We start from the raw sequence: 14561 nt of genomic DNA, 5'->3' as shown, positions 1-14561 counted from the left end.
GGCAATTCTGTGGGATGAAGAAGTAAAAAAAGCACATCAAGAGCTCCTTCTACCCCCTTCCCTGGCAAACACCCTCCCAGCTTGTCCTTGGCAGCTCCATCCCCCCGGCAGCGGCACCCGACGCTTCGGCTCCGCTGGGAAAGGGACAGCAAGTGCAGAAGCAAGTTCAGGTCTGGGCAGGGGCTCCCTGGGGAACGGCACTTCAGTGCTTTAGTCCGTGGCCTTTCCTGCTGCCCTCCCTCCTGGAGGCAGAGGATGACCCGTCCCTTGTTTCTCCCACGCTGGCAGACCCAGGTCCTGCTCCTTTGGCCCCACTTTTCTTGGCAGACCCGGCATCATTTCCCAGGGTCCCCAGGAAACTTCTGCACTTGACCCACTGCTAAGTGCAGAGCACAGGGCGAGGGAAGGCCAAATTTCTCGGCACCCACCCCCTGGAATTTCCCTCCTCCGCAGCACGCTCCTGTTCCCGCTGTCTCTGGAGGTGCCCGCACGAGTCCTCCTTCTCCCAGCACCTCAGAGAATGTCCTTTTCACCCAGGTCCTGCTTACCGTCGTCCAACAAAACACGCTGACAACATTTTTCACGATGCCAGTGGAGAGCTATTAGAGCACACTGCACAGGGAAGCTGAGCCTGCCCCATCCCTGCAAGTGTTCCAGGCCAGGCTGGACGGGACTCGCAGCAACCGGGGACAGCGGAAGGTGTCCCTGCCCACGGAAGACAGGCTGGCCTTTGAAGGTCCCCTTCAAACCAAATCGCTCTGGGATTCCCCTCCAAAATCACTCCCAAAGAGACACAGCAACCAAAGCAGAGGGACTGCACTCCCAGCTTTTCTTACCTGCAGGCACACACAGCACAGCACGTTGGACATAAAAGCCACAGGGTTAGTCCTGCCAGAGGCGTCCGGCACACCCACGGCGACCGAAGGGAAAGAGGCAGCCTGGGAACACGGAGTAAAAGACACCTTAATTAGGACTACCCTGAGCCATAGCCAGGTCATTCCCACAGACAGCTTCACCGTCCAGTCGTCCAAAAAGCACTCACCGAGGCCTCAGGTAGGATGGTTCCTGACGCTGACCAGGTGAATACCTCCCTGGAAGCCCGCTCTGCTCCTGCCAGGCACTGGGGCTCACCCAGAGGGGCTTTGCCAAGCATCCAAGGGAAATTAAAATTACAGCCTGGGCAAAGGCGCTTCCCGCAGGACCGCTCCTGGCCAAGGCCACCGGTCCGTGCAAGTCAGACCACTGACCACCCAGGGCTGGGGATTTTCAGGGGCACGCTTCCAGCTTTTATTCTCCAGAAACTCCAGTTCTTCCTGGCACCGCTTGCCAGAAAGTCTTCCCCTGTTGGAAGAGGTCACTTAGTCTTTCGAGGGGCCAGATTGCCAAAGCCCGGCCAGTCCGTTCCCACGAGGAAAGGTAGCTTTGTCTTGTACAAGATACTGGGGGGGAGACACAAAAGTTTAATTTAAAAGAACTGCCTAGAATAGAAAGCAATTCAAACATAAGTCAGACAAGACTCGTGCAAAACTGAATTACATTGGACTTCAAAGGAGAATTCTTTCCCTCTGCACCTCCGAGAACCCCAATTTTCACCCAGGTCCCGCTTACCATTGTCACACAAAACGTGCTGACAAAATTTTTCAGGATGCCAGTGGAGAGATATCAGAGCACACTGCACAGGGAAGCTGAGCCTGCCCCATCCCTGCAAGTGTTCCAGGCCAGGCTGGACGGGACTCGCAGCAACCGGGGACAGTGGAAGGTGTCCCTGCCCACGGAAGACAGGCTGGCCTTTGAAGGTCCCCTTCAAACCAAATCGCTCTGGGATTCCCCTCCAAAATCACTCCCAAAGAGACACAGCAACCAAAGCAGAGGGACTGCACTCCCAGCTTTTCTTACCTGCAGGCACACACAGCACAGCACGTTGGACATAAAAGCCACAGGGTTAGTCCTGCCAGAGGCGTCCGGCACACCCACGGCGACCGAAGGGAAAGAGGCAGCCTGGGAACACGGAGTAAAAGACACCTTAATTAGGACTACCCTGAGCCATAGCCAGGTCATTCCCACAGACAGCTTCACCGTCCAGTCGTCCAAAAAGCACTCACCGAGGCCTCAGGTAGGATGGTTCCTGACGCTGACCAGGTGAATACCTCCCTGGAAGCCCGCTCTGCTCCTGCCAGGCACTGGGGCTCACCCAGAGGGGCTTTGCCAAGCATCCAAGGGAAATTAAAATTACAGCCTGGGCAAAGGCGCTTCCCGCAGGACCGCTCCTGGCCAAGGCCACCGGTCCGTGCAAGTCAGACCACTGACCACCCAGGGCTGGGGATTTTCAGGGGCACGCTTCCAGCTTTTATTCTCCAGAAACTCCAGTTCTTCCTGGCACCGCTTGCCAGAAAGTCTTCCCCTGTTGGAAGAGGTCACTTAGTCTTTCGAGGGGCCAGATTGCCAAAGCCCGGCCAGTCCGTTCCCACGAGGAAAGGTAGCTTTGTCTTGTACAAGATACTGGGGGGGAGACACAAAAGTTTAATTTAAAAGAACTGCCTAGAATAGAAAGCAATTCAAACATAAGTCAGACAAGACTCGTGCAAAACTGAATTACATTGGACTTCAAAGGAGAATTCTTTCCCTCTGCACCTCAGAGAACCCCAATTTTCACCCAGGTCCCGCTTACCATTGTCACACAAAACGTGCTGACAAAATTTTTCAGGATGCCAGTGGAGAGATATCAGAGCACACTGCACAGGGAAGCTGAGCCTGCCCCATCCCTGCAAGTGTTCCAGGCCAGGCTGGACGGGACTCGCAGCAACCGGGGACAGTGGAAGGTGTCCCTGCCCACGGAAGACAGGCTGGCCTTTGAAGGTCCCCTTCAAACCAAATCGCTCTGGGATTCCCCTCCAAAATCACTCCCAAAGAGACACAGCAACCAAAGCAGAGGGACTGCACTCCCAGCTTTTCTTACCTGCAGGCACACACAGCACAGCACGTTGGACATAAAAGCCACAGGGTTAGTCCTGCCAGAGGCGTCCCACGGCGACCGAAGGGAAAGAGGCAGCCTGGGAACACGGAGTAAAAGACACCTTAATTAGGACTACCCTGAGCCATAGCCAGGTCATTCCCACAGACAGCTTCACCGTCCAGTCGTCCAAAAAGCACTCACCGAGGCCTCAGGTAGGATGGTTCCTGACGCTGACCAGGTGAATACCTCCCTGGAAGCCCGCTCTGCTCCTGCCAGGCACTGGGGCTCACCCAGAGGGGCTTTGCCAAGCATCCAAGGGAAATTAAAATTACAGCCTGGGCAAAGGCGCTTCCCGCAGGACCGCTCCTGGCCAAGGCCACCGGTCCGTGCAAGTCAGACCACTGACCACCCAGGGCTGGGGATTTTCAGGGGCACGCTTCCAGCTTTTATTCTCCAGAAACTCCAGTTCTTCCTGGCACCGCTTGCCAGAAAGTCTTCCCCTGTTGGAAGAGGTCACTTAGTCTTTCGAGGGGCCAGATTGCCAAAGCCCGGCCAGTCCGTTCCCACGAGGAAAGGTAGCTTTGTCTTGTACAAGATACTGGGGGGGAGACACAAAAGTTTAATTTAAAAGAACTGCCTAGAATAGAAAGCAATTCAAACATAAGTCAGACAAGACTCGTGCAAAACTGAATTACATTGGACTTCAAAGGAGAATTCTTTCCCTCTGCACCTCAGAGAACCCCAATTTTCACCCAGGTCCCGCTTACCATTGTCACACAAAACGTGCTGACAAAATTTTTCAGGATGCCAGTGGAGAGATATCAGAGCACACTGCACAGGGAAGCTGAGCCTGCCCCATCCCTGCAAGTGTTCCAGGCCAGGCTGGACGGGACTCGCAGCAACCGGGGACAGTGGAAGGTGTCCCTGCCCACGGAAGACAGGCTGGCCTTTGAAGGTCCCCTTCAAACCAAATCGCTCTGGGATTCCCCTCCAAAATCACTCCCAAAGAGACACAGCAACCAAAGCAGAGGGACTGCACTCCCAGCTTTTCTTACCTGCAGGCACACACAGCACAGCACGTTGGACATAAAAGCCACAGGGTTAGTCCTGCCAGAGGCGTCCCACGGCGACCGAAGGGAAAGAGGCAGCCTGGGAACACGGAGTAAAAGACACCTTAATTAGGACTACCCTGAGCCATAGCCAGGTCATTCCCACAGACAGCTTCACCGTCCAGTCCCACAAAAAGCACTGACCTCCCAGGGCCTCAGTTAGGATGGCTCCTGACGCTGACACCTCCGTTTGCCCCGGGGGGTCAAGAATAACATGCCTGGGAAGAAGTCACCCCCAACAACAAAAAGGGAAAATTAGTGAAGCACGGGGTCCTCTTCTGACTAGATTGCCACCAGCATTCCAGAGCAGATGACACGACTGTTCTGTTACAGACGAGAAAAGCCTGTTCTCCCAAACAAACAGCGAGGAGATTTATGGGCACGCCTGAACATTTCCTGTGAGGAACTTTTTGTAACTAAGGAGCAGGTGCTGTCTTGAGTTGAAGGCATCAATTTGACAGACACTTAGGACAGCAAACTCTTCAGCAGAGCAATTAACTGCAGCCTATTTGAACAGCAGGGGAGAGAAAACGACAGTCGAAGGGAAGACAAGAAAAGCAGAACTGGAATCAGCAGACTTTTCTTCCATCTCTCCCGAGGAAGTCTAGTTTGTCTGTTCTAATAATTCTATGCCCTTTTCTACATGAAACTTAGAGCAAGGCTGAAAAAACAACTAGAAAACACGGAGAGAAGCTTTTTAGAATTTCACGTGATTTTCCCAAACCGATGCCAGAAAAGCAGAACTCGGTAGAATGTACTCACCTCGAGGCCTTTGGTCTTTTCTTCCCTAAGCTTCGTCACCTGATTGAAAAAGCAGAGTAGACTCGGTATTTAGGCTCCCAACAGGAAAACTTCCCCTTCATTTCCTAAAAGAAACTACATTAATCTGCACAGCTGCAGGCGCGTGTCCAGCTGTTAAAGCCTTTCAGCTTTTCGGAGGGTGAGAATGCCCTGCTAAGGAAGGCTGAAAACTGCTCGGAGCCTGCACAGGTCCAAGAGCCCCTTGATTTTGTCTGTGTTCCAGTCCCGGGCTAAAGAAAGGGCAGAAGAAGCGCAGTTGTTCCTTGCCTCTTCCCTAAGAGGTTCGGCCAGGTGCTGGGCCAGCCCGGGCACTCCGGGGGAAGGCCGGCAGTGCCCAAGCAGCGCCGCTTTGCCAGGGGCGTCGCTTGCAAGAGCGCCGCCGAGCGCCGGGCCCTGCCTCACAGTCGCCGCCTGGCGGACACGGCCGGGAGCGGTACTGCAGCCGCGCGCCTCCCCCCCCCCCTCCCCTCCTTGGCGAGACCCGCGGCGCCTTTGGACGCGCCCAGCTTACCCCGGGGTCGATCTCCGTCGAATCTGCCGCCGTGGGTCGCTTCCGGGGGGGGAAGGCGGCGGCGCAGCCCCGATAGCATCTCCAGGGCACGGCGGGAGCGAGCGGGGCAGAAGCGGGGGCAGGGGCGGGAGCGGGAGCGGAGCGGGGCGAGAGGGCGGCGCGACGTGCGCGCCATGCGGTCCTCGCGCGCCGCGGCCCCGAGACGGGGGCTGCCGGCGCCGGTGCCTGCCGCCGCCCACGAACCTGCCGCCCGCGCCCGGCGCCGCCGAGCGCCCCGCCCTGTCCCCGCAGCGGGAAGCAGCGCGGCGAGACGGCGCTGCGGGCGCGGGGTGGGGGTCCGGGTCGCGGCGGAAGCCTCTCGCCGCCATCTTTAGTGTGGTCGTTCCGGTCCTGGCGGCGCCATCTTTACTGTGGGCTTGGCGAACTTCCGGGCCGGGGCCGCCATCTTTAGTGTGGTCGTTCCGGTCCTGGCGGCGCCATCTTTACTGTGGGCTTGGCGAACTTCCGGGCCGGGGCCGCCATCTTTAGTGTGGTCGTTCCGGTCCTGGTGGCGCCATCTTTGCTATGGGCTTGGCGGACTTCCGGGCCGGGGCCTTGGAGGACTTCCGGTCGCTCACTACTTCCGGTGACCGAAACTCCTAACCCTAACCCAAATTAGCGTCCCTCCTCGCTAATTTCTGCGCTTTCACCCCAAGAAATCTTCACGTTATTCCCCCCCCCGCACACCCCGGGACAGACGGGAGGCCGCGAGTCCCGCCCTGCCGCCGGAACCGGCCCTTAACTCGAGCAGGGAGCGCTGCACCGGCACGAGAGCCACTGCGCATGCGTCGCCGGTCCCTCTCCTGCCTGCCCTTACTTACCACGTGATCGCCGGCGTTTTGCCAACGACTGCGCATGCGCTGTTCAAAATTTTTTCAATGCAGTTCCTGTTTTCCGTCAGCAGGTGGCAGTATTTCATCTCAAATATATGTGCAATTCTTTTTCTCTGTCACCAGGGGGCACTGTTGCTATGCGATTTTTTACTTATGGCATTTTTTTTTTGTTTTATAACCGTATTTGTTCGTGTAGTTCTTTTGGGAAATCGGATAATTGGCTTGTGATTGCTGGTGGTTTGAAAATTTACTTGTGTAATTAGGCTCTTCTCCTGGTTTTAATTCTCTAGGCTCTTCTCCTAAGAGAATTAAAATCAGGAGAAGAGCCTAAAAAAAAAATGAAAATCAGGGGAAGAGCCTAAAAAAAATGAAAATCAGGAGAAGAGTCTAAAAATATAAAAATCAGGAGGAGAGCCCAAGAGAATTAAAATCAGGAGAAGAACCTAAGAGAATTAAAATCAAGAGAAGAGCCTAAAAAAATTACAATCAGGAGAAGAGCCTAAAAAAATTAAAAACAGGAGAGGAGCCTGAAAAAATTAAAATCAGGACACGGGACTAATACAATAAAAATCAGGAGAGGAGCCTAAAAAAATTAAAATCAGGAGAGGAGCCTGAAAAAATTAAAATCAGGAGAGGGGACTAAAAAAATTAAAATCAGGAGAGGGGACTAAAAAAATTAAAATCAGGAGAGGGGACTAAAAAAATTAAAATCAGGAGAGGGGACTAAAAAAATTAAAATCAGGAGAGGAGCCTAAAAAATTAAAATGAGGAGAAGAGCCTAAAAAAATTAAAATCAGGAGAGGAGCCTGAAGGAATTACAATCAGGAGAGACCCAGAACTCACCCAAGTCTCCCCAAAAAACTACCAGAAACTGATTCAAATCTCCCCAAAAATGACCCAGAACTCACCCAAATCTCCCCAAAAAGTGACACAAAAACTGATCCAATTCACTCCAAAAATTGATCCAGAACTGACCCAAAACTGGCCCAAATCACCTCAAAAACTAACTCCAAATTGGCCCAAAACCTGACCTAAAAATGCAAAAAACCCCCCCCAAAACTGACCCAAAATGATACAAAATCAGCCCCAGATATGACCAGAAACTGACCCCAAAACCCCAAAACACTGACACCAAGACTCACCCAAATCTCCCCAAAAAAATGACCCAAAAGTCAGCCCAATCACCCCAAAAAATGACCAGAAACTGACCCAAAATTACCACAAAAATAAACCCAAAACTCACCCAAATCATCCCGAAAAATGACCAGAAACTGACCCAAATCTCCCCCAAAAATGACCAGAAACTCACTAAAAATAACCCCCAAAAATGATCAGAAACTGACACAAATCTCCCCAACAAATGACCCAAACTTTATTTCTTTTCTTAGCAACAAATCCCTTCCTTTGCTCCCCTCTGGCCCTGCCCACACGGCCCCAGTTCAGCTCTCAGTGAGTTCTTGCTTCTGGGCAGCGACTCCTCTGCCTCTTGCTGGGGCGGCAGCAGCTCCTGTGCCGGCAGGGAGAGGGACCCCGAGCCAGGAGAGGGACCCCGAGCCAGGAGAGGGACCCCGAGCCAGGAGAGGGACCCCGAGCCACGAGAGGGACCCCGAGCCACGAGAGGGACCCCGAGCCACGAGAGGGACCCCAGAGCCCCTACAGAGACCCCAGAGCCATTATAGGGACCCCAGAGCCACGATAGAAACCCCAGAGTCCCTACAGAGACCCCAGAGCCATTATAGGGACCCCAGAGCCACGATAGAAACCCCAGAGTCCCTACAGAGACCCCAGAGCCATTATAGGGACCCCAGAGCCCTCCAGAGCCCCTATAGAGACCCCAGAGCCCCTATAGAGACCCCAGAGCCATTACAGGGACCCCAGAGCCCTCCAGAGCCCCTTGCTGGGTCACAGCCCCTCTTCTCCCGCCCAAACCCACCTTTCTGGCTGCAGCTGCTTTTCTTCTCTGGCTCCCCCTTCCTTCCCCAGGGAGCTTTGCCTTGTTCTTTGGCCAGGCTCCAGCTGCAGCTCAAGGGCAAAGCTGCAACTACAATTCCCCCTTCGGGTTTTTCACCTGAAAAACAAAGGCTTGGGCCAAACTCTGACCAGTCACTCGCTGAACACGAGACATCAAAGAGGGCACACAGGATAAAATGCATCCAACTCTAAATCATGTTACAATGACTGTCCACCCCAATCCAGCACTGACATTAAAAACCTTCAAGCAATCAAAAAGACCTCCAAACATCCCTTAGATAGAGAAAAGCACACCAGGAACGAATGCAAAAAGAAAAATTCCAAACAATGCTCAATTAAATAACCATGGACTGATATAAAACATGTTTAGGGAACTTAAACCACTTCTTCCCATTATTCTCCATCAGAAATTACCCTTATTTAAGTTCTCCTTTTAACACTTCATTAAAACTGACTTATTAGGAAATGGTTTGAACCAAACTTCATAACTTGATGACTCCAGGGTTTGTGCTCCTTGACTTTGGCCTGAAGGGGTTTGGAACACAGGCTTTGTTCTGGAGAGCTTTTCCCCAATCTACAAACCCTTCTGCAAATGGGACTCCCTTCCCTCAGGGTTCGGTGGCCTCTGGTTTTCCTGAAGGCTGGGGGGGATCTGGGAGCCAAATCCCAAGGGATCCAGCCCAGCTCTGCACACACACACACACACATTTCCAGCTGGTCACAGTCTCACGGGGGCCACCACCACTCAGCACATTTGCACACAAACACCCCTCTGAGTTCCTGGCACTGGGTCTGATGGACTAAGAAATGATCAGTCTGGTGGTTTGCCCTCAGAGGAGTAAGATCCAATGATGCATTTCTATTTTCATGACAATATAACCTGGAAAACACAAACATATTTCTGCTTCATGTGCAATTTAAAATTCAAAGACACAGAAACATTCCTAGAGTTCAAGTCCCCAGGTTTGGTTCCAAATGTCACTCGGTCCCCCTGGGACAAGAACAGTGGCACACACGGACTCAACAGCCCTGCACAAGCCCAGGAGTGGGGGGGAAATATCCTTGAGAGCACTGCTGCATTTCAAAAAGAAGTCAGTCACATCAACTCTGTAACAAATAAAAAAGAGAAGCCAAAATAAATAACTGTAGACAGGGTATCAAGTACCTTGAGAATACCAATAAGAAAAAACTAAGAATAAAGGCATCTATTTGAAGTACAAAGAGTTTGGGAGACACCATTTGTTTGCCACAAAGCCTTTATTTTGTTGGCTCTTCTATAGTTAGAACCCAAACCTTACCCTCCCACAAAAAGCAGAAAACCTCTTCAGAGAGTTAGGAGATGGAGTCAGTTTGGATTAATGGGAAGAACATCTCTGGAGACAAAATAAAGCAGAGAAAATAACCCCATCCTCAACAACAGAGCTGCCTCCCCACTGCCTGCCCCTGGACACTTGCTCTGGGGGTGACAGAGCCTGAAGTCTCCTGCCTAGTCCTGGGCAATACTTCCTGGGGACCACAGCACCACTGAGTTCCTAAAAATATCACAGGTTGGGCAGGTGCTTGGATTTTGTCTGGATTAACTCCCCTTCTTCCTTTCCAGGTGCTGCCCTACTCATTGTAATGGTGCTTGTACTCCCTGAGCCATTCCCTCCCCCATCCAACCATCCCTTGTGCCCTCTCTGACAAGGACAGTGGGTCCAGGTGTTCTGCCACGCTCCCAGGGCACAGGGGGGGACTGTGGAGCCACCCTCGAGGGGGGAAACGTGCCCTGCCTGCCCTGCCCAGGGAAAGGGAACTGCCCCAGTGCTCCCCAGCACAAGGCACCCTTGGAAATGTCCACTGCAATGGGACACTCAGGGACAGCAACAAGCACTGCACGAGGCTGCTCTGGCACAGGGCCAATTTTAGCCTCAGCTTTTCTCTGGACCACTTCACTTTGTTTGCCACCTCATCCTGCAGTCAGAACTTGCTGTCCTTGCAACCTTTCAGGGTGACCAAAAATGAGAGAGGCCTCTGCTCCAGCACCCACAAGGGCCTGATCCATCTGACAGGATCCATTTTTCCAGGGAATTCAAAGCTCCACCTGAGGACTAGGGTCTTTTCTCACCCATCCCTGTGCTGCAGCTTGGCCTCCATCTCACTGTGCTTTCAGTTCCCTCCATGGTTGAACACTGGCAGCCCTGGCCCTGGGCGGAGCTCGGCATCCTGATCCCATCCCTCCTGGCCCCCGGAACCGCTGACTCAGCAATGGGGGGCCCTCCATTGCCAAGGGCACGGGCCCGTCGGGGCTCACGGGGGGAGCAGGAGGGCGAAGGCTCCAGCCCTGCTGCTACAACCTTCCACCACTACAGCCAACAGAGGAGCCTCTCCAGCCCTGCCTCCCAAGGCATCCTCAACAAACCCAGCCCAGCTCCACAGGACAAACTGCTCCCTGTCTGCCCAGGCCAGTCTAATCCCAGAGGCTCCCAGGGTCATGCAAAACAACTGCCCAGGAGATCAGAGACCCCAGTCCATCTCTTCCTAGCACAGGTTTGGGTTAGTTTGGCAAACAGACCAACTGAGGAATTCCCCAATGTTTTCCCAGTTTGACCCCTGTCACACCAATCACCTTAACACTGCCAGTCCATAATTCTCCCTCTCTTGGGTTAAGGACTGAGCAAGTTGGACCTGTGTCTGAGCAGGACATGTGCAAACCAAATGCTGGGGACTGGAACACACACCTGGCACTCCTGCAGCTCTCACAGTCACATTCCAGAGAAAACAGCCAATTGCACCCTCACTGCTCATTTCTTAATCCCAATCCCACACTTGTTTGGCACTTGGAGCACCGCTTTTAGAACCCAATTACAGCCCATTAGAGAGCTCCCTGTCTAGCAGGGACAGGGACCCCTGGGATACTCTCAGCAATGCCTGAATCCATGGCAGGGACCTTGCTTTGAGCTCCCCAGGGCCGGGCACCCCGAGGATCTCCCCGAATAATCCTTTCGGTGCGCGCTGGAGTCCTCGGGGTGCCCCAACCCGGGGGGCACCAACAGCACTGTCCCTCCAGGGGGCCAATTTGGTCCTAAACTGCAGGGGGATCTTGCCTGTGTCCCAGACTGGTCCGGAGATCTGAGGCCCTTCCCGAGAAAATCTCGGTGCCGGCGTGAAGGGCCAGAGATCCCTTGGAGCCACGGGAGAGCAGGCACAGAGTCCCTCCTGGGGGGCAATTTGCCTGCCTGAAAACAGCTCTTCAAAGGAGCCTCTAAGACTCAGCTGGTGACTTTTAGAAGCCAGGCATTCCTTGCTTACAACACCCTGCCATGATCCCAGCCCCACGGGGGTCCTGGCAATCCGCTCCCAAAGGGCACACGGAGGGGTCTCCACTGCAGCTGATGGGAGGGGTCAGCATTACAGGAGGGCTCATTTTCCTTCCCTGCATTCCTGTTCCACATTCAGGACATTTCCCAACACTTATCACCATACACAACTACCCTTAGAAGGTTTCCAAGGGGCTTCACCGAGGGCCTTCCCAGGTCTGCTCTGTCTGGAGCCCTCCAAGTCCTCAGTGCCTGCCTGAGGAACCTCAACACAACTCACCTGCTTACACAGCAACTTGGTGCTGCTTGCCTGCTGCCTCACTTCCCTTCTTCCTTCTTTCTTCACCTCCCTTGCTTGGTCCCTTTCAATCCCTGGGCTCAGCTCTGTGCACTTTCCAGGCTCCATCCCACTGCAAAAAGGATTAGCCCTTGTTACATCTCAACACTCAGAGAGCATTCCCCCTTTTTTCTTAACACTGGGCCATCAGGCCAGGGTCTCATTATTTAAAGCACAGTTTGACTCCTCAGTGACAACAACAGCTACAGCCCTGAATCCTAACACAGGCTGAGACACAAACACGGATGGGAACTCTTAAGGATCCACTTTGTCCTGCTCACCAATCAAAAGGAGCTTTCTGAACTCAAGAATAACAGACCCCAGGTCCTTTTACTGCAACTTTACCTGCTATAAATGTGACCCACCAGACCTGCAAAGGCCCTTCCCACTTCACCTGCAGGGCTGGCAGTGCCACCACTGGACACGGCCCCAGTGGCCGGGCAGGAACGGAGGGGCTGGGGCGTCCAATCCATCGGCCCAGGCGGCACCAGGAGTTCCTGCAGTTCCTGAGGGGAGAGCCTCAAGCCAACAAAGGATTAGGAAGAATATTTTAAACTTCAATGTGTCTATCTCCTGGAATATGGGGACTTTGATAAGTCCTACTGGTGCAACAAGGACACACTCAAGGCTATCTATTAAAAGGATCTACCAGCACTCAAAAGCTATCACTGTCCTTCTGTCAGGGGGAACGCAGCAAACTCTCTTTGCCAGGAGCCTCCAGGAGGACTTCCAGCTTTTGGGGCTCCCTTTTAACCATTTTTCCCATAACTGGAGCTGGGACTATCACCTGCCCTACAGGGGGAACAGCCCACAAAGTTCACCATCAGGGATGCCATTAACTGAAAGTCCCTTCTCAGGGGGGTCACTGCACACCTTGGCCTTTGTTTGCCCTCCCCACCAAAGATGCTTCCAACAGTTCTGACACATCTGGCAGACCCAGAGCTCTCCTCAGGGAATGCTTCAGCTGCTTAAAGGCTGCCCTTGCACCATCTATTCAAAAAGTCGCCATAACAGTCTTACCACACATCCCGAGGGAGCAATGCAGAGTCCAGCCCGTCCCACCATTCCCAGCAAGGCAGTTCATGGGCTGTCTGGGGCTCAGGGAGGAGTCACGGGGCTTCTCTTCTTCCTGCCTGCTTGCCCCATTTTCTCCTGCAAAAGCAAAGCTTTCTTGGCTTTCCTTGCTCAAGGAGATGCAAAGGCCATCTTTTAAATCCAATACTGGAAACTCCTCCAGGTTGTCATTCAAGGTGCTTCTCTCAGGTCCTGCACTAATCAATCATCTTGTCCACTGGTTTTCTTGGCAGGTTCTTGCATTCACGTCCTACAAGCAAACCAGGAGGAGCCAATTTAGCTGTTCCTGCAACCAATCCAGTCTGGCATTCTGATTTTAAAGGATACTGGGTTGGCCTTACCCATAGAGATCCCACATCAGGGGTAATACCTACAGGTTCTGCCCTCTTCCACTCTCCTGCAGCTCCACTGGCCCACACCACAGGAACAACTGCAGCTGCCACTTCAGTCAGGGCCTTGCTGCTGACAGGAGTTATTCCCTGCACAACAAGAGCTGCTGCTTGGACACATTTAGTTTCAGCAATTACAGTGTCAAGAGCCCCAGTTTTCAATTCCATTTCTGCCTCAACTTTTCCAGCCCATCACTTCCTAGCAGAGGTTTGGGTGAGTTTGGCAAAAACACAAACTGAGGAATTCCCCAATGTTTTCCCAGTTTGACCCCTGTCACACCAATCACCTTAACACTGCCAGTCCATAATTCTCATTCTGCTGTGTTCAGGACTGAGGAAATTGTACTTGTGTCTGAGCAGGACATGTGCAAACCAAATGCTGGGGACTGGAACACACACCTGGCACTCCTGCAGCTCTCACAGTCACATTCCAGAGAAAACAGCCAACTGCACCCTCACTGCTCATTTCTTAATCCCAATCCCACACTTCTTTGGCACTTGGAGCACCACTTTTAGAACCCAATTACAGCCCATTAGAGAGCTCCCTGTCTAGCAGGGACAGGGACCCCTGGGATACTCTCAGCAATGCCTGAATCCATGGCAGGGACCTTGCTTTGAGCTCCCCAGGGCCGGGCACCCCGAGGATCTCCCCGAATAATCCTTTCGGTGCGCGCTGGAGTCCTCGGGGTGCCCCAACCCGGGGGGCACCAACAGCACTGTCCCTCCAGGGGGCCAATTTGGTCCCAAAATGCAGGGGGATCTTGCCTGTGTCCCAGACTGGTCCGGGGATCTGAGGCCCTTCCCGAGAAAATCTCGGTGCCGGCGTGAAGGGCCAGAGATCCCTTGGAGCCACGGGAGAGCAGGCACAGAGTCCCTCCTGTGGGGCAATTTGCCTGCCTGAAAACAGCTCTTCAAAGGAGCCTCTAAGACTCAGCTGGTGACTTTTAGAAGCCAGGCATTCCTATACACTGTGAGATATTTTAAGGCTTATCTGACTGAAAAGCATAAAGCTTTTATCATGGACACCTGACCTCCCACAGACAGCTCCTTTCCCCTTTCAGTACAAAATTATTTTCATGGAATCACTCAATAGGAAGTGCCCAGGAACCCCAGACTGTTCTTTCCAGAACAGAAAATAAACAGAAGAACGGAGTTTTGCACAAGTGTAACATACTCCAGAACAGACCTGACTTTAGTTTTACCCTTTGTGTTCAAATATTCCATAGAAAAGCTCCAGCAGGAGAG

At 53.0% G+C, this 14561-nt stretch overlaps 1 protein-coding gene across 1 annotated transcript in view; it reads left to right on the top strand.

Annotated features, from left to right (window-relative positions):
- The first annotated feature begins 430 nt into the window (after positions 1-430).
- The window catches only part of LOC127467436 (basic proline-rich protein-like), a 41244-nt gene continuing 27113 nt past the window's right edge, over positions 431-14561 (top strand). Inside the window, exons 1-2 of the mRNA XM_051779382.1 lie at positions 431-537; positions 1598-1796. Of these exons, the coding sequence (XP_051635342.1) occupies positions 1646-1796 (151 nt within the window). The 5' untranslated portion in view covers positions 431-537; positions 1598-1645. The remainder of the gene's footprint in view (positions 538-1597; positions 1797-14561) is intronic.

Source organism: Manacus candei, unplaced genomic scaffold (assembly GCF_025592945.1).
Source record: "Manacus candei isolate 608988 ecotype Guabito, Panama unplaced genomic scaffold, ASM2559294v1 h1tg000014l, whole genome shotgun sequence".
Lineage (NCBI taxonomy): Eukaryota > Metazoa > Chordata > Aves > Passeriformes > Pipridae > Manacus > Manacus candei.
This window is presented reverse-complemented; position numbering and strand designations above follow the sequence as displayed.